The sequence below is a fragment of the Pipra filicauda genome, unplaced genomic scaffold (assembly GCF_003945595.2).
Source record: "Pipra filicauda isolate LSUMZ 115617 unplaced genomic scaffold, ASM394559v2 scaffold317_size908105_pilon, whole genome shotgun sequence".
NCBI lineage: Eukaryota > Metazoa > Chordata > Aves > Passeriformes > Pipridae > Pipra > Pipra filicauda.
The window spans coordinates 687936-711859 of NW_024104440.1; the positions used below are offsets into that span (position 1 = coordinate 687936).

The window sequence follows — 23924 nt, forward strand, 5'->3', positions numbered from 1 at the left end:
TTTATGCTCTGAGTACAAAGGTGCTTAAAAGTAGGTGACATATTCACACACTTTGATCTTAAATATGCTTACATAATGTTCAAAAAGCATAATGTTGGAACTCTGGAGGTGATAAAAATAATTTGGATAAGAAAAGTAGTAGAATTGAATCATTAAGGCTTAAACCTCCAGTTTTCCATTTCACTTGTCTGCTGGCACAGAAGACTGACAGGGCTGATACTGTGGCACACATCTTACTGCAAGAGATACACTAGTTTACTTCTCCTCCAAACCTTTGCTTTCCATTTTCTTTTTAAAACTTTTGAACCACATGCCACATAGAAAAACGTTGAATTATTTTTTAAAAATGTGGAAATTAATATCATTACAACAAAGGCACCTATGATGAGTCCTGTGATTCCATTGGGGGTACAGTGAATAGTACTGAAATATTTTTTTAACCCTATCTCTGTTGTTTATGCAGGGGATAGTGCCAAGGTTTATTTTAACTGCTTTTCTGCAATTACAGATCCCCATGGCCCATCCTTTACCATTGGAAAGGCGGTGTGGTTACTGTGGGGTTTGGTCTTCAACAACTCTGTGCCTGTGCAAAACCCCAAAGGGACGACGAGTAAAATCATGGTGTCGGTTTGGGCTTTCTTTGCTGTCATTTTCCTGGCCAGTTATACTGCCAACTTAGCTGCCTTTATGATTCAAGAGGAATTTGTTGACCAAGTGACTGGACTGAGTGATAAAAAGGTAGGTCTTGAGCTCAAAGGAGGTCAGTGTCCATTCTTCACAATCCTCTGTACTTTGTGGTAAAAAATCTGAGCAAGATAAACTAAAATCGGATGATTTCTTTCACCTTTTATTAAGAAACTATGATCCAAAGCATGAAAATACCAGGCTGCTTTCAAAGTCTTTGAGTTGCCTATTCAAAAGTAACTGCATTTATTTTGTGATGGAAATCAATCGCTTTCTGATTAAAAGGAATGTATTACCAATATAGAAAAGCTTGGAAAATTGTGTGAAATATTAGCAATATATTAATAGACAAAATATTAATAAATCCAGAAACTGTCTAGTAATTCTGAGAAGCTAGTTAATGCTCCTGAAAATATGTCTTTTTGTATGTCTCTATGTACTGTGCAATGAAATGATAGAAATAGTTCAGATTTAAAGTGGCATCAGCATAAATAAATAAAGAGGAATGGTAACAATGATACATATTGTCTGTGGATGTTTGAATGTTTTTCTTGTATAAAATGCAAGAATAAATAGGAAAAATAGATAAGAAAATTTGGCAGTTTGTGTTATCACATTAAAGAGGGATGTAACTTGCAAATGATAAGGCACAGAATTTTGATGTGTATGTGGAAGACATTTTTCTAATTCAAAAACTTCTGGCAGAACTTCACTTTGAGCAGCAACCTTATAGTTCACTTAAACTCAAGTTTCACACAGACTGTTAAATAATAAATATTCTTATTTTTTATATTGTTTTAGATAGGTTGAACTTTCTTCTAATGAAGGAACCCTTCCCAGATCTTTGTACTTGGGAATTTAATCAATAGTCTTATAAATCAGCAACCTAGCAATTGCTTCTTTTTTTATTTCATTTCTGTGACTGTTCTGTAATAGTGATATTGCACAGAGGGATTGAAGTCTATTTGCAGAATTATTGTTGTGATGGATATACACGATATACATGAAGAGTGTGCTGCTGTCAAGTCTGTGCCCAGTTGTTTTAAAATGAATCCAAATATTGACATTAGGAAGGAATATGTAAATACAGTGTAGCCCAGGGGATGACTTCACAAGGGATTTTTCTCAAAGAAAAGAAAATAAAAGGAATTGTTATTCAAAAAAAGGCAATGGCCCAGATAGCCTCCTGTCCGTCTTTTTTGTTTTAACTGCTTTTTATGACCAGCCTTTGATTGATTGCCTGGAATATCAAAGCATGAATTGCAAGCATGGCTAGAGGAAAGACAGATGAAAAGAAATAAAAAATTATACTAGTTTTGTTTTCATTAAGTTGTGTTGTCATAAAACATTTGATAGAGCGTGAAGGGGGTTAAATACACCTCTATTTTAAGAGAGCATTCTTAGAAGAGACAAATAAAAGGTATTTTCTCTTGAGGCTTAAAAAAAATGGATTTGAGAGACGTCTCTCTCCTGTTTGTGAGAAAGTACAGAGCGTTTTCCTGGGCAGTCTGGGTTTGGCAGGCTTTGGCCTGCACCTGGCACAGCAGTGGGGTTCGGGTCTGACAGTGCACCCTCAGCTCCCCCTCTTTGGCTCTTTGCCACTCCCCCATGGGCTGGGAAAGGTCAGGATCTGTGCTGTAGCTTTTGCCTAATAACTGCCTGAGTTCTGTCATTTTTCTGCTCTGCCTGCTAAGGAGAATTTTATTTCAGCAAAAAGCAGAATGAAAATAGAAAAATACTTGAATCAGAGAATACCATCTGGTTTTGTGTGGTCTGCTGATCATTTATTTGATCTGCCTCCTTTGTTTTTTACTTTTCAGCTCTTCAAACTTTGCCTGAAGCTCATAGAGATAAGTCAGGGGAGCCATGCCTTTTCTGATTAAATTAAACAAGTCAGAAGTCCAGAAAAGCAATGATCTATTTCTGAACACTCTTCTTGTCGTACACAGGTTTTGCCTTCTCCACGATCCTGAGGTTTCTCGGATTTAAAAAATTCAAATAATTAAGGATAATTTATGGGAATATAATCTGATTGATATTAAATTATATTTCTCCCCTCCTTACCTTGTTGCTGCAGTGCTCTTAGCAGGAGAAAACTTCAGGAATTTAGGATTTTGCTGTTGTTCAGAAGAGAACTCTGTTCCTTGCAGCAAGCAAAGCACTCACATGCAAAGGCCAGTGAGAAGGGCCAGAAGTATGTGTGTAATCAGTTTGGAATAAGTGATGTCTAAAAGTTCATTAAATTAAAAAAAATAAAAATAAAAATTACTCTTTTGGGCTGGCAAATCAGTTTGCTATTCTTTATTCTCCCCCTCTCCCATTTTTTCCACTGCCACACCTGAAGAGTCGGGCTCTCTTGTCAATACAATCAAGTATTCCCAGTTAGAGATACTGGTTTTCTCAGCATTTCAGTATTTTTTTTCCAGCTCCCCATATGATAGACTATAGAGAAAAATCAGGGAAAAAATCCTTCTCTCTGAGCAGTCATTCCTGACTCTCAGCATTCGATATCCTCCCATTCAGGAAATGTGTTACACTCTGGACACCTGATAACGTACTATTTATTCCTCGGTGCTTTAAGACCTCTTCATAGTTTCCTCAACCTTTGAAATGTTGCTAATGAATTCCTGAATGCCATGTCATCCAGAAATACATGGCACAGCATGTACTGGAGTTACTAGGGGTGGGTGTTCCTAAACTCAAATGATTCAGAAAATGAGGAGAAAATTATGTTTTGACGTTCCTCTTGTGTATGTAAAAGATTTTTAAAAGCTTTGTCTTCATAGAAAGGTAGAGAAAATGAGTCCAAAGTATCCAGCAAAGCTGACATTTCTTACTTTTGAGACCATTTATACCTGTTACATGTAATGAGAGATAAGTTTACTAAGGGAGAGTAGGTAGCAATGGACAGAATTGTCCTGCAAAGTGTTTGTCTGCTGGGATTCCTCCACACTTTATTGCCTCACCTACATGTGGTCCAGGAGGTGCTCACCAACCTTAATAGGAAGCCATTTACAGGTTCTTTATTTTTGCAAGGTTCAGAGTATTCTTGTAACCTTGGCCTTATATTTTTTGTGCACCAGGATGGCCCAAGTTCTGCAGTTACCTAGAGATACATCTGTGAAAATAGAGCAGGCTGAGATCAGAAGGCAGAATGGATGATGGGTGGTTGGGGTGACCCCCTTACCCCAACCCTTCTCACCACTACCCAATGTTAGACCTTTACAGTGCTTTCTGAGGGTGGTCAAATGTAGGCATTGACTGCATTTCAGTAACCAGTGATTATAATAACAGTCTTGGAATGAGTAATGGCTTTATTTTTCTAAGTTCAGAAATCAGAATGTCAGTTTTCCATCTGGTAAAAGAAAGGAGGAGGTTCAAATATGAGTGTTCTTCTGTCACTCCAAACGAGTTCCTGCTGCAGAGAGAGGTTATTTACTATTTTCTACTATTTTAGTAATGTTTTCCACAGTTCCTTAAAAAAAATCCAGAACCATAACAAACAGCTGCTCTGAACAGCAGCCTTTTCAGTCAAGCAAGTAAATCTTCAGATTTAGTCAGTATTGAATGTTTGAAAGATCACTTTGCTGGCTTAATGAAATTGTCAGTTTTATTAAGGCATCCAAATAAAAAAAAAGCAAAGGGTTGGAGTTCTGTTGCCATGTGCAATAGTTCTGTTGGGTGGCACAGCGTGGGGAGACAAGAATGGACTGGTTAGTCTTTAGAATAACAGTAGATCTCTCCACAACTATGACTCAAGAAAGGGGGCTTTTGCATTCAATTTAAGAATTTTGTTCATGATTTAAAAACTTACCATTCCAGAAAATGTCTAGGAAGAAAATTACTTCCTAGCAAACATGATGTATTTTGTTTGATGGGACTTCAGGGAAAATGAATGCTTGTGGGACCCTGATCCTTCTTTCTTGCCTCATGCCTGCCACATACATCTTTTTACTGCAGTCACAGAGCCTGTGTGCTTCTCCAGGACGTGTCAGTTCACAGAATATAAATTTATTATTATTGATGAGAACTTTATGCACTTTAGATACGAGTGCAGTGTTAGTAAAAAGATTTAAACCCTTTTTTTCCTTTACAACTAGTCTGTGAGCAGGCAGAAGTAGCAGACAATGGTTTCAAAAAAATTATCTCCTTGTGGCTGTTAAAATTGGTTGGTTGGTGCCAAGAAATTCCAGTCTCTAAATGGTGTTTGGAACTATTCATCTGCTTTTTATCTCTGTGACTCTTGAATGAAGTAGGGCTTTTTATTCCTCTCTGCTCTCCTGCAGAAATATTTTGTCTTCCTTGAATGTTCAATTTGGACAGATGTCTTAATTCTTTCAACTATTCCATGAGAGGAAACGCCTCCCAACATCTTAGATTCATATGAATGGTCTTGAAAAGTGAGAATATTCAGAAGGAAACTCCATTTCTCAATTACCAGAGTACTCCACCATCACCTCCCTGTTCCCCCAGGTCCCCTGCCATACCTCAGGATTGGGAACTGAGCTTGCAGAGTACTCACCACAACTGAATTTCCAAATAAATATCAGAGATATGAGCAGCAGCAATTTTCAGAGGTCTTGAAATCGACAATGTTTCTTTAATTATTTTTTTCCCTTTCTATTGACTGAGAAATTTGATACAGATATTAGGAGATATTGGAAGTCATCTCAATACATCAGAGATACATTAACTGTAGATTTAAATAAAGTTGATAGCAAGCTATATTTTTATCAGTAGAATCTCTGGACATATATTTAAAAGGAGGTTTTGTTTCAGTGCTGCATAATAAACTCAAAATAGGAGATAGCAAATATAGACTAAGAACCATGACTAGTGTACAGTGTAATTTTAGTGCATAGGTCAATTACTATGTGTAAAAGTAGTAGCAAAGTAATAATTTAAACAGTAAAGCTGTGAAAAGGGAAAATGAGAAAAGTAAGACATCTGCTAGCTAAACAAATAGAGAAAAATAGAGTTCATTCCTTTATGCTTTGTCAAAATATGCTTAATTAAAATGAAGCATTTAATTGTAGTTCTGTAACAAGAAAATAGTGTTGCAGCAATAATTTCACAGTCAAGGTTTGATGGAATTGAAAATACTCCCAGGTTTTGTATAAGCCTATTTGTATTCTCTTTGCAAATTGGTACTGTATCTTGGGAATTCTTGATGCCCTGAGACCAAATGTCAAAAAGAGAAATATTTCATATGCAGCCCCAAAGGAATCAGCAACTGTATAAATATTATCTGTCTTTTGCAGCACAGGATATATAGATTGCTCTTCTAACTTCAACACTGAAACCTGAGTGCATTTTACCATGGAATTTATGGGTGGCTGCTTTTATCAATTGCTCAATTCAATTTCCTCGTTAGCCAGTAGTTCCTCTAATTTGAGTGACCTTTTTCATTTGTTTCTTAAAGAGACATTTTAATCTAATCCTCAGATGTCACTTGGTTTTCAAAGATATTGCAAAGGCGCATATAAAATGTTCAGATCTCTGAGCAAGAATTTTTGTGAGATTATCTGAGTGATTTCCAGGTCTGAACCCTGAACGTGCCCTGGGCAATTGCCATTCCCTTGCACATATCCCCTGGCTTGTTTGTCTGTGCTGATGCAATAGTGATATAGAATTGTAGGATAAACCTATATGCCCTCAGGCAAATGGTTTGTAGTTTGAAACTGTGGGATTGAATAGGGACTGGGAATATAGGTGTGAGAGCTCCAGAAGCCCTTTTCATGTCAGGGTATGTAGTTGCTGATCCCCTGGGGAAGCTGCAAGAACTTTCTTTCCCTTGAATCGTGGTGGTGGAGGGAAAGCCAGCCCTCAGCCTGTCCCTGCCTGGCAGAGCTTCCTGCCATCCCCAGCCCTCCTCCGGGACCGGTGTGTTGTGCTCCCTGTTGGATACTGAGAATGATCCTCTTTCCCTTTCTTCCCCCACAGTGTCCCAGCTGAGCTGCAAGTGTGAAATGACTGCCAACAAAGCACTGTTTTCTTTTCACTGCTGTTTACCAGTGTGTCTGCTGGCACTTTGGGTTCTCTAGGGAGAATGCTGGCAGATGAGGATCTTCCAGCATCTCTCTGCTCCAATTTCTGCTGTCCTGCCATATTACAGTGCTTGAAAGAAAGTCACATTTGAGTGGCAAAATTGAGCTGGTTATACTTTGTAGATGCTTTTGTAAGTTCAGTCAGTGTGAAGATGGTTTCTGGTATATTAGACCTGAGTTAACCCACAGCATTTGCCTAGAAGAAATTCGAGGCAAATTATACAACTTCTGTGTTTTTCAGCTTGAAGTTGCCCTTCTTTACATTTTGAATGCCTGAAACACTTTGCTTTCCCCCTTTCTTTCTAGTTTCAAAGGCCACATGATTACTCACCTCCTTTTCGATTTGGAACAGTCCCAAATGGAAGCACTGAGAGGAATATCAGAAACAACTACCCTGATATGCACCTTTACATGACGAAGTTTAATCAGAAAGGAGTTGAAGATGCCTTGGTCAGCTTGAAAACTGGGTGAGCTTTTTCCCCTGAATTTTAAAGAATACTGTGGACTTTGCAGAAACTGAGAAATACTGATCTGTGCTTTGATACTGAACAGACTGATGTCAGGCTGCTGTGGAGTAATCGCTTTTTTTTTTGTTTCAACTGCACTGTACAGATATCAGAAAGGAAAACGATTGCCTGTGATTTGTATGGCTATTTTAAAATTACTTGGAAGCCTCAGTGTCCTATGTAAAATAGTTTCAAAGGGCAGAATTAGTGTTTCTCAAATTTGAAGAAAGATGATCCAGATGGACCTGGGTTTGGCTGGAGGCTCACAGAACGTGTTTTGTATAGTTCCTTGTTATCTTTGCAGTGCTGTCTAATCCTGCTTCTGACAATCTTAGTAAGTATTCTGGCAAATATTATTGTCCTTTCTCAAGATCTGAGATTTAGACTGGAGTGCCCTCCATCCTTTTCTCTCTCTGATGTAGCCCATTCTGCCTGGTTGGACAAAGAGACTGAATTTTCATTCTTAATCCTCCAAAGGTATGAGAGTGACTCACTACTCACATCAGTATTCATCTGGGTGACAGGAATGTGTTAGCTCTAGTAGTTTTTTCTAAACACTTAGGCTTGATAGTAACGTGCATTTTTGTTAATAATACCATAATCATAATTTATCAATATACTTTATTTAGGTTTCGTTTTGAAGTGAGAAGACTTAAGTTACCATGGTGGGTTTAAGTACATCTACTCTAGTGGATGTTTCAAGGAACATCTCTCCTGCTATTATTTATGGTGATGACAGGACACATTTCTTCCTACACGAAAATAACCTGTTACTTTTGGTCCTTTTTGGGGAACTGCCTATCATTTTAATTTTTACTTTCATTCTCCCAAACCTGTATTTCTCATGCAAAACACCTTGAAATCCCCAAGTCTTTTCTTAGAGTGAAGATTCCCTTCTTTACAAAGTTACCCTTCCAGCTGTTTCCTTCACTGTTGTCTCCATGCTGCTGCCTGGACTCTCTCTGTCCTCATTTCTCAGAGCATTCTCAACCGGCACTTCCCAGGTGTGGTTTGTCCCATCCTAGGAGAGACAGGTAACAGAGATCAGCCTTGTCCAGCATCTTCCAGACTGGAGCTCCTGCTCTGACTGAGCCCATGCAAGTTATATTTCCTGGGTGACAGCTAAATTATGCATTACAGGTAGTCAGCTGAATGCTGCCATTCCTGCTGTGAATTTTTAAAGAAGGAGCTGTCCTTGATTTCAGCCATTGCCAGGGCTGTTTCTGTTGAGTGGATGGTTTATCTGGGGGATGTGTACTCCTTGTACTTTTCCCCAACCATTTGTGCTACTGAAAGCCCTGAAAAACTGCTGTTAGCTTTAAAATCAGGCCATCTGTCAGACACTTAAGCATGAAAATGGGGGAGGGGGGATACCTCACTGCAGGGTTGTTCAGGACATCCACTAAAACTCAGGCTGGCTGCTCCTGTGCCAGCTGCTGCTCTCCCTCAAAAGCTTTGCTCCTTCTGATGGCATAAACTATTCATTTTTTATAGATTTCTTTTTCCCTGCTGAAGTTGCTTTCCTCTTCTAAGTGGTTGCTCAGTGTGAAGGCCCCCAGGTGTGTACCTTGCTCCCCTTGACTGATATTCCTGCAGCAGATGGTACAAATCAGCTGCCACATGAGTGTTTTCTGGATCAATATAAGTAACTGCCACACACAGCTGTGCTCCTTAGGATTGTGTCTGGTGGCACCTACAGAAGGATTGAACAGCATGGCATCGGCTGCTTTCAGACCTGTGTTCTTCAAAACCATCATTTTTCACTTTTTATGCCAATTTTTCTGTTCTGTTCCTCAGGATAGGTTGCTGTGGCTTCTTCCTTTCCCCCTGATGAATTACTTGACCAGATTCTTTCTCTCTCTGTGTAAAGTTTGTCCTTTCATCTTTAACTAGACCTGACTGAGCTTCCCCCCTCCCTGGCTTACTTTATCCCTTCATCCCATGATTTGTAGTACATCTTGTCCCATGGAGCCTGTGTTGCTGTGGATTTTTTGAGGATGACCTGTCTCTTCTTCCTCAAACTGCTTCTGCTTCCAAGCAAATGTATAGTTTCTATTTTCCTCTTCAGTACTTGTGTTCTGCTCACCTTATTACAACTGTTTTGTGTCTTTTTTCATCTTTATCTCTTTCCAAATCTATTCCTGTATTTTTATTTATTTATTTATTTTTCATTCTGATCACTGGAGGTTGAACAAGTGACTTTTCTTATGTGTGGTAAAGCTTGCTGCTTCTGCACAGCTTTTTGAAGATGAACTACCTGATAATTACAGTCATGATGTATAGACCAGAGAAGAACTTGCAAAGATTATCTGGTTGATAACTGCTGCCATGAGGTAAAATAAATTGTATCTGTGTTATTCCTGAAAAGTGTTTGTGTAACCTTTATGTATTTCCAATCTCAATTTTAAAACTACTTTTTCTTGGTTGAAGACATGAGATTTAGCCCCCTTTAATTCCTTTTATATAATGTTTGATTATAATTTTAAGGTGGAGCAAAAAATACCAGCAATGAGGCAATACTTAAAGACTGAATAATGCTACACATCTTGCCCCTGAGCTAAATAGAATGAAATTGTAAGTAGTGTCTTGTCACAGTTCAGTCTGGTTTTGCTGTATCTCAAACTCTTAAATCTTTTAATCAGCTTTAATTAGCATTAGCATCTTGAGATGTATTGGGAATATCTTGATCTCTCAGACCATTGTGTTTAAAACATAATGTTACTGAGTTGAACTGGAAGAAGAAAGGGGGAAAACAACAAACATAAAGTTTCAGATGCACAGATTTCTGAAAAAAAATTAGAACCAAAACTTTTTTGTTTTGTTTTGTTTTGTTTTTTTTTTTTTATCTCACGTTCTCTCAAGAAGCGGAAAATCAGCTGCTTCAGTCCAGTTGTTAACATGGCCAGGAAAAAACCCCAGGGGCAGAAAGACGAATAGAAATGTGCATAAAATAAATGGTTTCCCTGCCTCTATTTCCTGGTCTGCTCTAAGGGTTAGACAGGTCTTGTGCTGGAGTATTGCTGTACACAGAGAGATGAGTGTGCACACAGCTGTATCTGGGTAGCCTGGAGAACATACCCAGCCCCTTCACCTTTGAGAGGTGAAGTTGGTAGTGTTTCAAAAAATTAATGTACAAGGAAAGTATCTGCTTTTGGGTTTTTTTAATTAGAACAAGCAACTTCACTGCATGGGCAATAGGCTTGGACGTATCTTCTTCAGTTAACATCAGAAATGTTTGAGATCAACAACTTGGAAATTCCGCAAATTGAAGTGGAAATGAGATTTTTGCTTTAGTCTGACACCGACATTATACCTACTCCTTCAGGGGAATCCCCATGGGGGTGTTCATTGAATCTTATCCACGAAGGCTTGTTGCTATCACTGGTAAAGGCAAATTTATCTGCTGTATTGGTTTTCCCCCTTTGATAAGAAATGAACCTTTGTTTCTGAAAATACCTTTAAAAAATCTGTAAGGTCGCAGTAATATCCGTCTCTTGTCACTAGGGTGTTATTTCTGAGATTTACAGATACAGTTCTCAGAAAGCTCCTGAAACACCATTTGAACAACACCAGAACTTTAATTATTAATTAAATATATCAGTTTGCAACCAGTCCTTTTAAAAGGGAAGATCTTATTACTGAAGTACTACTTAATAATTTTCAAGATGGCAAAATATTGTCCCTCATTCAATGCAATGTAGTACTGAAGCAGTCATGATCTTACAAGCTTGTCGAAAAACATACTTGTGTTTTTCACTGAATTTCATGCATTTAAGGGATCAGGTGACCCACGTGTGCTGTGCTACGTGCAGAGCTTGGCATTGCTCCTTAGGCAGGACTGAGCAGCTCAGGAATTCGCTAGGTTTTTGTTCTTTAATGAGAACAGAAATGGCAGTTATTGCCCTGAGCATTATTCAGAAGAGTAAAGTCTGTGAGACTAATGTATTCTTGGTGGGTGATGCCCAGCCCTGTTAGAGCCACGGTGGCTCCTCTGAGTTCTTTAGAAGTGTATTGATCAAATACAGTTTTAAAAATGCATGGCAAGCATTTCTGTCTATGCTTCATTTAATTCATCTACATTTTGAGAATCCTCTCTCCCAGAAAGGCAGATCCTATTGATTTTGCCTCTTGAAGAGAGAAGAAGTCCCCAAATAGGAAGTTGCTGATTTTTGTGTTTTGTTTACAGTGGCTCTTTGGGTTTGTTTTTTTTGTTTGCCTGGCTGTATTTTTCCTGAAGAGATTATAATAAAAGAGTACTATCTTCTTGCAGGCAAAACCACCTCTCCCATTGCAATTCTCTGGTGTGGGTTGTATGAGCTCATAGCTGTTGAGTTTGCATGCAGTGTTTCTCTGCGTATGAGTGATTTGCTGCTGTAAAACTGTCAAGTGGAGAAATTGCAACAGCAGTAAACTGGAAATGCATTTCATGTTCTCACCTTTACCCCAGCACATCTACAGTGGCATATAGTCTGGGATTAAACTGCTAATGGCTGAAAGGAGGAAAATTTAATTGGGAAAAGCTTTTTTTAGTCTCGGGATAAAATGGGAGATGTTCACTTGCCTGCTGCCCATCACTTCATCTCAAGGAACCTGCAGCAAGGAATCCCTGGTGTTCCACAGGGAAGCAGCCCCTTGTACAGCTGCTTAATAAAACAGTTTTTATTTCCAGCCCCAGCTGTGGCTGTATATTCAGGGATTTGATTCTAACTACTTGGGACTTCATCTGCCTTCCTGTTAAAGGTACAATGCTTAGGACTTTATACACACATGGAGTTTAATTCCTGATTCCTAGTTATCTCTGACATGCTGGTGGAATTATGAAGCTTCTTGGAATGGGTGGTGCTGTGGTGGCAGCACATCTGCACTGCCAGAGCCACGACAGATACAGCCTCACATGTGGGGGGTCATCACATGTGTGATTTTATATCCACACAAGTAATGAGCTGTGCCCTGAGGAGCTGCTCTGGGCCTGCAGGGTGTCCTGAGCTGTCACCACTCGGAGAGGGACACATGATGATTCCATTCCTCAGCATCCTTTCATGGCAAATGCCAGCAGAAACACCTGGAAACGTCTGGGCAGTGCAAATGGCACGAGGAGTTATTTCCTCTCTGCAAGCCCTCTCTCTTGAGTGAAAACAATATGATTATTAGCATGTTTTATAGTATCCTGTGGCACTAAGCAGACAAAGTGCAAGAGAAGACCCCAGAAGGCCCCGACGGCCTTTTAACCCTCCATCTCTGAGTTTATTGGCCTGAATTGGATTTTTGTTGTGCTCACAGTGATTATAAATTGTATCCAATTCACAGCTTCACACACTCTGTTATTTGCTGAACAAATGCAACCAGGTCAGAGGCTGCCCTGGCAGCTTGTGCTGTGTGGCACAGGCATAACCAGGAGGCAAAAATCTCTGTTTCTGTCAGCTGGAACAGGGTTCAGATTGTGCCCAGCAGGTCCTTCTGTTAATTAGGTCTACCAATTAAAGTGGTGATGTGCCTAAAGTTAAAAACAAACCCGACTTGTCTTTTAGGCAGCAGCTCACATCTCCACTTCGATGCAAAACTTATTTCAATATTTTCAATTTATTTTTCCAGGAAAATTGCCATCAAAATTTTCACCAAAGGAAAACCTTCCCAGTTTTTGTTCTTACTGTGCTTCATACCTTTTCACCTCAAATGAGGAGGGAAAGCTGTGAGAGAAGTTGTCTGAAATAAAAATTACAGTTGTTTTTTTTTTTCATTAAAAGCACAAATTATTCTTATGGGCAGATAATAACAGCTTACAACCAGAACTCACAGAAGTGTTAAACACACGTAGAATGTCAAACTTTTAAACTAATGGCTCAATATTTTTTGACTGTGTCTGATTGACAACACCTTGCAGTATTTGTAATTGAGAATATCCACACTTAAACTTTTAATGTTATCGTACACAGAGCAATTCTTTCACCAATTTTTAAGAATTTGCCAGAGGTGTTTGACTCTGAAGAGTGTTTGAGAGAGGAAGGAAAAGTTCAGTGGGCAGCATGAGATGTTTGTAGTCATAGTGGCTTATTGCTTGCAACCCTCCTGGATGCCTGTTATGATACATGAATAGAGAAACTATGCTGGAGACAGCTTTAGCACAGGCACTACTTTATGCAGCTAAATTTTAAAATAATATGTCCAATAATATTATATCCAGCTATCAGTCTAAAACATGATGTTTTCCTCCTTTCACATGGGCTACTTGTCAGAGCTCCCTATTCTGAGCCTGCTTGGGTTTTGTGCTTCTCCCAAGCTTTAAAAACAGGATTTAAAAATCAAATGCAGCAGCTGAAATAGCCCCTTCTTAGCTGGGTGATCTTTGCTCATGTTTTTAAGATGTCACTGAAACAGCAGCCTGTAGTTGAAGTATGTCCTGATCTTAATGAAGAGGGAATGATGTTCTCCTCTTTCAAAGTGTGAAGGCTTTCTTTGGGGATACTCAAAATTTAAACACCAATTTAACTATTGAATCTGAAACTTGTGTGTTTCACTTGTCATTGGAGAAGTATTTTCCTGAGTCTGCATCTGTTGTTACTACAACAAAGTTTATAAACTAAGATAGGAATTAGCCTTTTTTTTTTTTTTTAAAGAGGAAAGTGCTGATGAATCTGACTTACATCTCTAAGTGTTTCATTAGGGAGAAATATTTAAGAAAATTACTGTCCATATTTTCATCAGATCCATAGGATAGTAATTTAAAAGATGTTTGTCAGACCCTGAAAGGGCAACCACGGCGGGGTTGGATCAAGACTTGATGATCTCAGAGGTCCTTTCCAACCTGACTGATTCTATGATTCTATGAATTGTGCCAGGTGATCATTCTTTTAAGGGGGTGGTGAATCCAAAACATGAATCAGAGAATCATAGAATATTCTGAGTTGGAACGGACTCACAATGACATAAGGTGAAAAATTAATATTTCAGATAATTCACTGTCAATGGTACTTACAACTAATGGTCAGGAATATAAAATAGCTTAGAGGACTGATTTATCCACCTCCTGGATTACACTATTTCCATACAAAGGCACTCACTGGACCATTTTTCTGGATATAACTTTTGGACATTTTTGGATGCTGACGCTTAGAAGAATTAATTTCTGCAGCTGGTCTGAAAGACAAAATAAAAAAATTCAATAGAACTGTGAGACAGGACTATGGGAACTCCTTAGAAAAAAGTGGAACTGAACTTTGATTTTAAAACAGTCAAATGAAACCTAAAACTGAGCTGGACTGTGTCTGAAGCACTGATGAGTTCAGGCAGCTTTTGCCATAAATCATATTTGGAGTATCATCTTTTATGCCTGCACGCCTTCTGTCTCATAGCTGGAGTGGAAATACCTTCAGAAATTGTTGTTCTGTAGTACTGACAAGTGGAAATAACCACAACTGTCAGCCACTTAAGATATTTTTGTTCGAGTAAAACTGGCCATCAGTTGGTCTCTCCTCTTTGCACTCTCCTCTCTCTCTCAGTCTCTCCCTGTGTCTTTTCTCTGTAAAGTTCAGCAGTGATTGATAGAATATTGCATTTGTGGAGTTAAACTTACGTAGTTACCATCTGGAGATCAGATGTTGTGAATACCAAATTAAACAAGCTCAGAAAAAAACAGAAGGAATTGGTGGAAGGTGAGTAATTTGGAGCTGTTCAACCTGATGGGGTTAACACAGCCTGGAGCACATGAAATGCTTGTCTAAAGCCCAAAAGATCTGTTCAGGGACAGTAGCATCCATGCCTGCCTTCTTTCTTTTATTCCCCCTGTCTATTGTTTGCAATAATCTTCTGCCATAGGTTATTAGGTCCTAAGTCTAAGCCAGTGAGGATCTGCTGCCCACACAGGGGCATTCCTCACCATATATATTTGGGGGGAATCATCTAAGTCAGAAAGCACTGAACAGAGATCCAGAACTACCTGGGACAGCAAAACATTTGCTCTTCTCCAGAATGTCTACTTATCCCTGTCAATTTTGACAGTAAGTGCTAAATTATTGTACAAATATAAATGCACTTTCCTTAAAACCATAGGAAGGAGCAAATAATGTGAGTAACAGTTTCCTTCCTGACCTTCTGTAAAAAAAGAAATCTCTGCTAAACAGTTTTGACCCATTCAGTATTTTCTCTCCTGGTTGAGCAGGTTCAGACAACTTCTGCAATCGATGACTTCATTTAGTTTGGCATCAGGTGGCTGGGGTAACTTCATTTTTATGTAAATTATGATGCTTTCTGTTGTACTTCAATCTAATATTTGTTTCAACGTTCATTCTAATGTTCATTTTGGCATTGCACTCTGAGGGCAATGGTTTCCAGTGGATGTTACAGCTGTAGCCACCCAAGCTGAGAACTGGGGAGCTGGTTTGCAACTGGGCAACTGCTGCCTGCGCTGAAAGGCCACGGAGATGTGAAAACATTTAAATTTGCTGTTCCATTTAAAATATTTTCTCAGAGGATCTGTTCACTGAAGTATCAGTTCTAAAATCTAATAGCTTAAAAGAAATGTGTGCCTGGATGAGCACAGTTTTCCTGCTTTTGCTGCTGGTGTTACTGCTGAAGTGAGCAGAGTGCAGGGTTTGCACACAAAGCGCCACCAAGCTGGCAGCACAGAGATAAAGACTCCACTTGTGGCAGGATTTTCTGGCATCAATTTTTCTGATGGCTGATCCCTGTTTCCCCATAACTTGCTGTCCTTTCAGGAAACACAGTTATTCTCATATTCTTGTAATTCTTACATTTTCAGGAATTTCTTTATGCCCATATGATAAATCCATTGCTTCTTTTGCTATTTTTTTTTTTTTTGGTTGTTGTTGTTGTTGGTTTTTAGGTTATCTCATGTGTCTGTATTACCATTTTTAGGTAATGCAGTTATCTATCTATTATCTTGAAATATTACAAAGTACCTGGAAATTAAATGAACAGGTGGAAGTAGCTGTGTCCCATCTAACCCCTCTTTTGAGAAGCTATTCTAAGTTTTAGTATTAATTGGATTTGGGGTTGAGATCAGCTGCTTGGTGAGCTGTGCTGAATTTATCCTTTATTATGCTATTGTAACTGGGACAAAACCTTTAATCTAAAAATATATTCCCCCTACTCGGCTCTTCAGATTTTTGTGTTTTGATAAACTGATGCGTTGCAAAAAACTTCTTGGCTTGGCTTCTGAGACGTGAAGTGGGACACTCTTCCATTGTATAAATTAATCATAAAGGCAAACTAAATTTTCCATTATTTTGTTGCTAAGGGAAGTGTTGGAGGGACTGGGAAGGTGGATGGACAGAGGGAACGGGAGCTCCTATGAGGGAGGAGGGTGAGTGTTCCTGTTCAGGTGACCACAGCCAAGTGACGGAGGAGAGTTAACAGCGGGTTTTGTGGCAGCTGGGATTGCCCTGACAGGAGGTGCAGCCTCCACAATCTCTCACTGTGGTGTTAATGTCTGTCAGAACTCGCTCTTTCAAATTTTGTGTCTCCATTTTCTGTGTGAAGATTGAAGTGAGGACAGAGCTGGGAGAAGAGTTGGAAGCTCATTCCCTGCTCACAAGTTCACCATGTAACTGGGTTATACTTTGCTAATCTATGTTGTTTCAGGGGGCTGGTTGTTGAATTTTCCCCTAATGAATTGGCAGTGTCAAGATGTCAAGAAATCCATTCAGTGCACGTGAAGTTCAGTTCTACGTGGAGCTATTTGAATATGTCCTAAAAGAGAGAGTCGCTGCTGGTGATGAAATGCATCAGATAACCTGAAATGCATTTTAGTAAAATCTGGGCAAAAGAAATCAACAGTTCTTCATGCTAAAGGTTAAATATGTGCTTCTCTTGCTGCAGCAGTATCAAAGTATCACTATAGAGGGCTTTCATTGAAACCTCATCTTCAGAGCAGTGTCCTTTCCCTTTGGTTGCTGCGTCATTCCATGGTGACCTTTCAGCACTGCATCCCCTGGACACAGAGACACACAAATGACCCTGTGTCCCTCACTGTGCACTCTTGACATACTTTCTTTTATCTCTTCTGTGGAGAAAAAAGGGATAAAATATAAATTCATAATGTAAATCCATCATATTTTAAACCCAGTATTTTTGCACTTGCTGCCTTCCCTGCAACGCTATTGATGATCTCTAAAATATGTGCTTATGTTTAATCCAGCCTTAAGTTGGATACCTTTTTTTTTTTTTTGGCTTAATACCAAATTATAAATGCTACCGTAAGGGTCATGTAAGGCAATGCAATTTATTTTTAAAAGCAAAAAAAAAAAGCTGAAAAGTAGTGGAGATTTTTGCAGAATGTTTTGAAAATGAGCTGTGTTTCTCCAAAACTAAATGATGACAGGGTTAAAGAGGGGAAGTGGTGTTAAAAATATTGTCTGGGGATTCACAGGCTTCCAGTCTGATATTTGCAATAAGAGAGTAATTTCAAGTATTGTTCTTTCTAGAGACACAAATGGAGTCTTATTAAGCAGATATGACACCTGCTATGTAATAATCTTTGTAGTCTCTTTTGCATTTATTTACAACCAGATTTGAGGAGTGACATCCCTCAGTTTAAGACACCCAGGCAAATTTCAAAAATGGGTCTGATTTCATTCACTGCCTTTCCTCAGAATAAAATTTATGTAATTCATAATGAATAATTATTCTTAAATATGCAGTTGACCTTTACATTTTCAGAACAAGCCCCAGAAGGTGCATATTTGAGTTGCAAGATACTCTTAATCAAAAATAATGTAGAAGAGTCATTGTGATACAGCTGTTTGCTGCCAAATGCGGTGCAAGCACATTGCTACGATGATGCACTTCTGTGTTACGTTCATCCTGGTTTGTGTAAGCCAGATCTGTGTTGGTAGCAATACACAGCTTTTGTCTGGCCATGAAAAGAACATATTTGGGGTGTTAGAAGACACAAAGAAATGAGAGTGAGGAAAAATTGATTCTAAAGTTAATGTCCTGGATCTGACAGATGAATACTGCACCAAACAGTACCAATTTAGCAAGAAATTAATTCTACTGTGGATATTTTATGTTTGAATTTACTGCAGCACTTGAAAACTGGAAAGCAACTTCAGTCATGCTCCAGTTTCTCTGATCCTCAAGGGAAACACAATATTATTTGTTCCATACACTCCGATGCTGGACAGCGAAATAGAAGAGGAATAAACAGGACTACACTGAACATACCTCTCCTTTTCCAAGTACTGTGACACAGAGCACAGCAGGACACAAAGTAACTGAAAGAGATGGATTTCTAATGTGCTGGATTGCTGCTTATGAGTCCAGAACTGCTGAGCACATTGGCATTTTAGAGTTTTCCTTCTCATTCCCTCAAGAAAACAAAATCGCTGAAGGATTATGCAGTTGGTTAAGGAAGCAAGGGAACATTTTCCAACCGAGTTATACTTCAGTTGCTGAGGAATAAGTGACTAATAAAGGAGCATTTTCCTAATCCTTCTTTTCAGTTTCCATCATAGGAATTTGAGAAATAAAGATATGGAAAATTATAGGGAACTGTTTTCAGCTTTTCTGAAATTGCTTTTCTGTACCTTTTCCTTTAATTTTCTTTACACAGGCATTTTTGAATGTGTGCAGCAATGCTTGAGAATGGGTTTTTGCAATAGCTATTCTGATATTTCAACTCTTATCCTTCTTGATGACTCATAAATGTTTAGGTACAAGACTGTCCACATTTGTTTTTCACACATCTCCCACTTCAAATTATTACATTCACTGATGCTCTTTTTTGTTTTTCTAGGACTATTTCAATTCATAATTTTCTAGCACCTGATGTTCTCCTATGCTGTGGGAACTAAAATTCTCCCCACCCCCTTTCCTCTTGGTGCTTGCTATGTGATGAAAGACATTTGCCTTTGTAGTCACTCTTATGTAAATATTCCTAACTGTTTATTGTTCCTCCTAGCCAGGATTATTGCAGGAGTTCTGAGGAAGTTTGCAAACCTGCCCATTGCTCAGATGAGTCACAGCACTGTGGTCCTGTTCCTCTGCACTGGCTGAAAGTGCCTGGTGTTTCTGATGAGTTCATGGCAGTTATAAACCTTGTCTCTTGCTGCATCCCAGTCCTGATAGTTCTCCTTCAGCTTTCTACTAATTCTTACCAGTTTATTTAAACCTACACAGTGTGACAAAGCTTTTCACTCCCCGGAGTGGCTGCACTGAAGTGACAAGTTAATTGGTTCATTTGTACGTGACTAAGGTTTGCAGGAGGCTCTGAGCCTCCCTGGGTGTGGGTGCTGTGCTGCCTGGGAGCTGTTCTGCAGGGAGGATGTAACTCCAGCACAGAGTGGTCAGCGCTCAGAGCACTGCAAAGCTTCTCACATGTGCAACACAGTTCAGTTTTGCTGCCACAAGAACAAGGAACGGGGAGAGCTGGAGGTCCAGGCTTGCCAGTCCTGCCTGGAGGATGACAAGACAAGGATGGGCTTCTTGTGTCCAGCAGTCCCTGCTGTGCTCACAGCCCGGCTCCTCCACCAGAGCCAAGCAAAACAACAGCTGTGCCTTTCCCCACACAGACATAGCAGGAAGGAAAGTCCTCTCTGTTCCCAGCAGCCTTCTGGCCTGTGCCTTCCTCCAGAGCTGATGCTCTCTGCCAGCTCTGCAAACAACTCAGAAAGGGTCACATTTTTGGACTTGCCCAGATTTTGCTGTCTTCGTTTTTGGAAACGCTTACTGAAAAATGTTTGAAGTTATCTGAAAGTTCTTAAAAATTTGGAGTGTCAGGAATTCACCTCCTGGTGATGGAGGAGTTGGGTGCCCTAACATCTGAGAACTTCGGTTGGGGCTTGTTACTCCCTGCCCACGCTGCAGGGGTACAGCATGTTCTGAAGCTTTGCAGGAACAGTACTTCTGTAATCAGCTCATGACGAAGAGATAATTGAGCCTTGAGAGGCCATAAGATTTATGTTGGAAATGGGGAATATATATTCTGAATATGAGTTTGTATTTGTAGATACCAAGACTTTTTTCAGGGCAATCAACTTTTTGATTTATAGTTCAGACATTGGGCAGCAACTCATAGAAGAACACTCAGCTCTCAGTATCTGTCAGGAAAGTGCCTCATGTTTTTAAACTGACTTGCCTAATGAGATTTATTGTGACCTTAGAGAAGTAGTATAGAAAAAGCCCTCAAAAGTAAAGCCTTCAGCATCATCAGAACCTGCTCTCCTCATCGTACCCACTGCAGTGATGCCCAGACTCCTGGGAAACAGGGGGTGTGGTTCCACAGCGAGGAGTGAAACTGTGATTGAGCCTTGTCTTTATGTCCCAAGGTTTGACTAACGTTTAGTGACTCAGGAGGCAAACTGCCTGTGAAGAGTGTGATTTCTGAGGTAGCACAAAGCTTTTGCCCTGGAGCCTTTAGCAAAGAGATCTGTTTCCTTTGTATTTCTGACTGAGACTGTTTTGACAGAAGAATAGCTGACTCTTTATGTTTTCTCTGTGTTTGCCAGCATGTGTTTTATGTGCTTACATTGCAAAACTATAAATCCCAGACTAAACAGATGACAAATTCCAGAGTGTGTTTTAACTGAGGCTGGCTGGTTGCAGCAGTGTCTGCACCCATTACCTCCCCATCCCTTGCCTGAGCCATAGGCTCCCACCAGGAGGGGAAGTGTCCTTCCTTCCCCACAGGTAACTGCAGAGGTCTCAAAGTATGAGCTTGAATTGTATTGATTTGGGTAATTGTCTGCTGCAGATCAGAGAAGTTACAAGTATCTCAAGGACACAGCAAGCAGGTTTGTGGGGGTTTTTTTCCCCTTGTGAGCCTACCCCAAGAACATAGATTTTTGTTTTTGCTCTCTACACAAGCAGAGATTGTCTCTGAAGTGCTGAATCAAAGCCCATCATTTAGAACACTCTGATCTTGTGTTGAGAACTGCAGGCTTAGGCAGTGCCCCGGGGCCCTCTTGGATACCTCCAGTTTAGTTACCCCAGAGCCACGTAGCCATCCATGTTTCATTTTGGGTTTGGATTTGTGGCACCATCTAACAGATGTTTAGTGATTGTTTTCTGCATGTTAAATTATCCCATTTAAAGGAAGGAGGGAGGCAGACTTTTAGCATTTGTGAAGCTAGTCTGCTTTTTAAGCTGAGGATTGTACCAAATGAGTTTTAGGGAAGAGTGGAAAAGCAAAAGAAGCGATGGCCAGACTATTTCTTTTAATGGTTGCATGAGCCTCTAAATGAACTACTTCACTAAATTCCAATTTGGTGACTTGAATGGTGAGTGTTGGGATAAATATCTTTGAAGGGAAGCAATAAAGTGCAGTAAGTAGTGACAGGAATTTCACTTTTCACTTTTTCATGACAGCAGACAAAAATCCAACAACTTCATTCTCTCCTGGTATTCCTCTTGGTTTTACATGAGATGGACAGGGATATTTTTTAGTGCCACATTTTTGATACCTGATTTAGAGTTCTGCAAAGGATAGGATTCTGTATGAATCTGTTGGTTGGTTATTTATGAACAAACATTGCATTATGATGCACATGAAAATTTGTTGGGTTTTTTTCTTATTTTCTGTGATATGTTTAGGTTTTGCTCTGTTCTGTGGTTATAAATGAAAAGTTTTATCAACATAAATTGATTTAAGATAGTGTGATTCCAAAACTTCACAGCAACAGAATTCAAAGCTGGGGCATACTGGTATAATGTAATTGAAGTTGATGCTCTTGTACCTGTTTGTGCCACAATACATTTATTTTTATGATTTCCTTGCCACAAAGACAGGCCCTAACTGTTTTTGAGCAGTATTTTGCCAGCCTTTGTCAGCTGCATCCCATCAGAAGGAGTCAGCAGTGCTCCACACCAATGCACTGGGGCTCTCCAGGGGCAGTGCTTGCAGTGCCTGGAGCTGCAGAGCCACTGAGGGTGACAGGGAAGACTCCACCTGCACCATCCTGGGAGGCCCATGGTGTAGCTGTGTCCTCCCTGCTCCTCTGGCCTCCTGTGGGACAGACAAAATGTTGAAAATGGAGAGTGTGTTACTGGGGGATGTGATGACTTTGGGCTGAGACCCAAATAGCTTCTTTCTATTGCCTTTGTAATCTGCTGGTCCTGTGCAAGTGGTAGAAATCACAGAGGTTTTGGTTGCAGTAATGCAAAATAAAGTCAAGTTTTTATCTTTTTAAAGATTGCACGTGAACTTCTGCCAGTATAAGAATGTATCTTTTCTTTGACTGGGATCTGCTGCTGGCAAGTGATTGTCCTTCCAAATGACCTCGTCTTCTTATAGGTGTATTTTCATTGGTGAAATAACCATGCACCAGCCTTCTAACTCTTGCTTTTACAGTGCTTCTGAAAAGGTATCCCTGAAGGACACTGCCTCTTCTCCCTTCCTTCCTGAATTTGTTTTCCTGTCTTTTGGTGTGTTCCCTGTATTCTTTAGAGAACGGGATTATCCCATTCTTACATTATTAGGTAGATGGACTGAAAGGCTGGAAGTTTTTCACAAGTTCCTTTGTTCCTGCTGTGCTCCAGATACACAAATAATAAGTTTGGAACTGTGAATCTTAAAGAAATGTTTTATATAATTTTTAAGCAGGATTTAGATAGCTGTATTGAGTATGCTCCAGTACTGGAGCATATTGAATACATTGAATATGGTTTGTCTTATCAGGGACTTAACCTCCACCTTCACTGTTTATTTTTGGAAAGAGATGTAAAATAAGGGCATGTGTGTAAGACTGGTGAACTCACGTTTTCAATCTCATTCAGCAGTTTAAATAAACTAATTGGTTATTGTTGTTTCAATTCTAAATTATCTATTGTCATTTCTGTTGGTTTGGGAGACCATTTTGCATCTCAAGATATTTATTACTCATTTTGAGAACATAGATAGAAAGATAACAGGGCAAGACGTTTTGTAGCTTGGTTTCTCCCGCTCGGTATTTTTTTAACAGCATCCCTTAAAATAGAAATGCAAAACTACGTGTCCTACTTTCCCCTCACTAAAATAGATGCCTTTTGTTAATTTTAGACACAGCAGAGCAGGATATGTAATTAATGATATCAAAGAATCCATATGATATTCAACAGGGTCTTAACATCAAGGACAAAAGAAGTCTGACAACAGCTGTCCCTAATGATTTGGTTTGTAAAATGTTTTCTTTTATTTCAGGAAGTTGGATGCTTTCATCTACGATGCAGCAGTGCTGAATTACAAGGCTGGAAGAGATGAAGGCTGCAAACTTGTCACAATAGGGAGCGGATACATCTTTGCCACTACCGGCTACGGAATTGCACTTCAGAAAGGATCACCTTGGAAGAGACAAATCGATCTCGCCCTCCTTCAGTTTGTGGGAGATGGTAGGCACCAACCTTCTTTCCTCTCTTTTCTTTCTCTCTGTATGCACAGTTCATATAGTTTAAGTAGCTCTGAGCCTTTTTAGTACTGTTCTCTTGCAGTCTTAAAAAAAAAAGGAAGTAAAACAAATGAGTAAAATTACTTCTTGATGCTGAGACAGGAATTCTCTTCCACTCTGTTCTAACTCACCTCACTGCCAAGGACATCTGCATCTCTTTTTCAGGCAGTGTTTTCATATACATCACAAATTAAAGCTGGTCTTAATGTTAGGGAGCATTTATAAATTTATTATTTTGCCTTTGAGCAAGCCCTGAAGATGAGGGTAGATGAGTTCTTTGGTAGATGAGTTATCTTTCTACATGACCATTT

At 39.5% G+C, this 23924-nt stretch overlaps 1 protein-coding gene across 3 annotated transcripts in view; it reads left to right on the forward strand.

The window, feature by feature from the left end:
- GRIN2A (glutamate ionotropic receptor NMDA type subunit 2A) overlaps positions 1 to 23924 on the forward strand; it is a 172797-nt gene that overhangs the window by 123383 nt on the left and 25490 nt on the right. For all 3 annotated transcript variants that reach the window (XM_027711172.2, XM_027711173.2, XM_027711174.2), the window contains exons 10-12: positions 509 to 738; positions 7038 to 7198; positions 23370 to 23557. In XM_027711172.2, coding sequence (XP_027566973.1) covers positions 509 to 738; positions 7038 to 7198; positions 23370 to 23557 — 579 coding nt within the window. The remainder of the gene's footprint in view (positions 1 to 508; positions 739 to 7037; positions 7199 to 23369; positions 23558 to 23924) is intronic.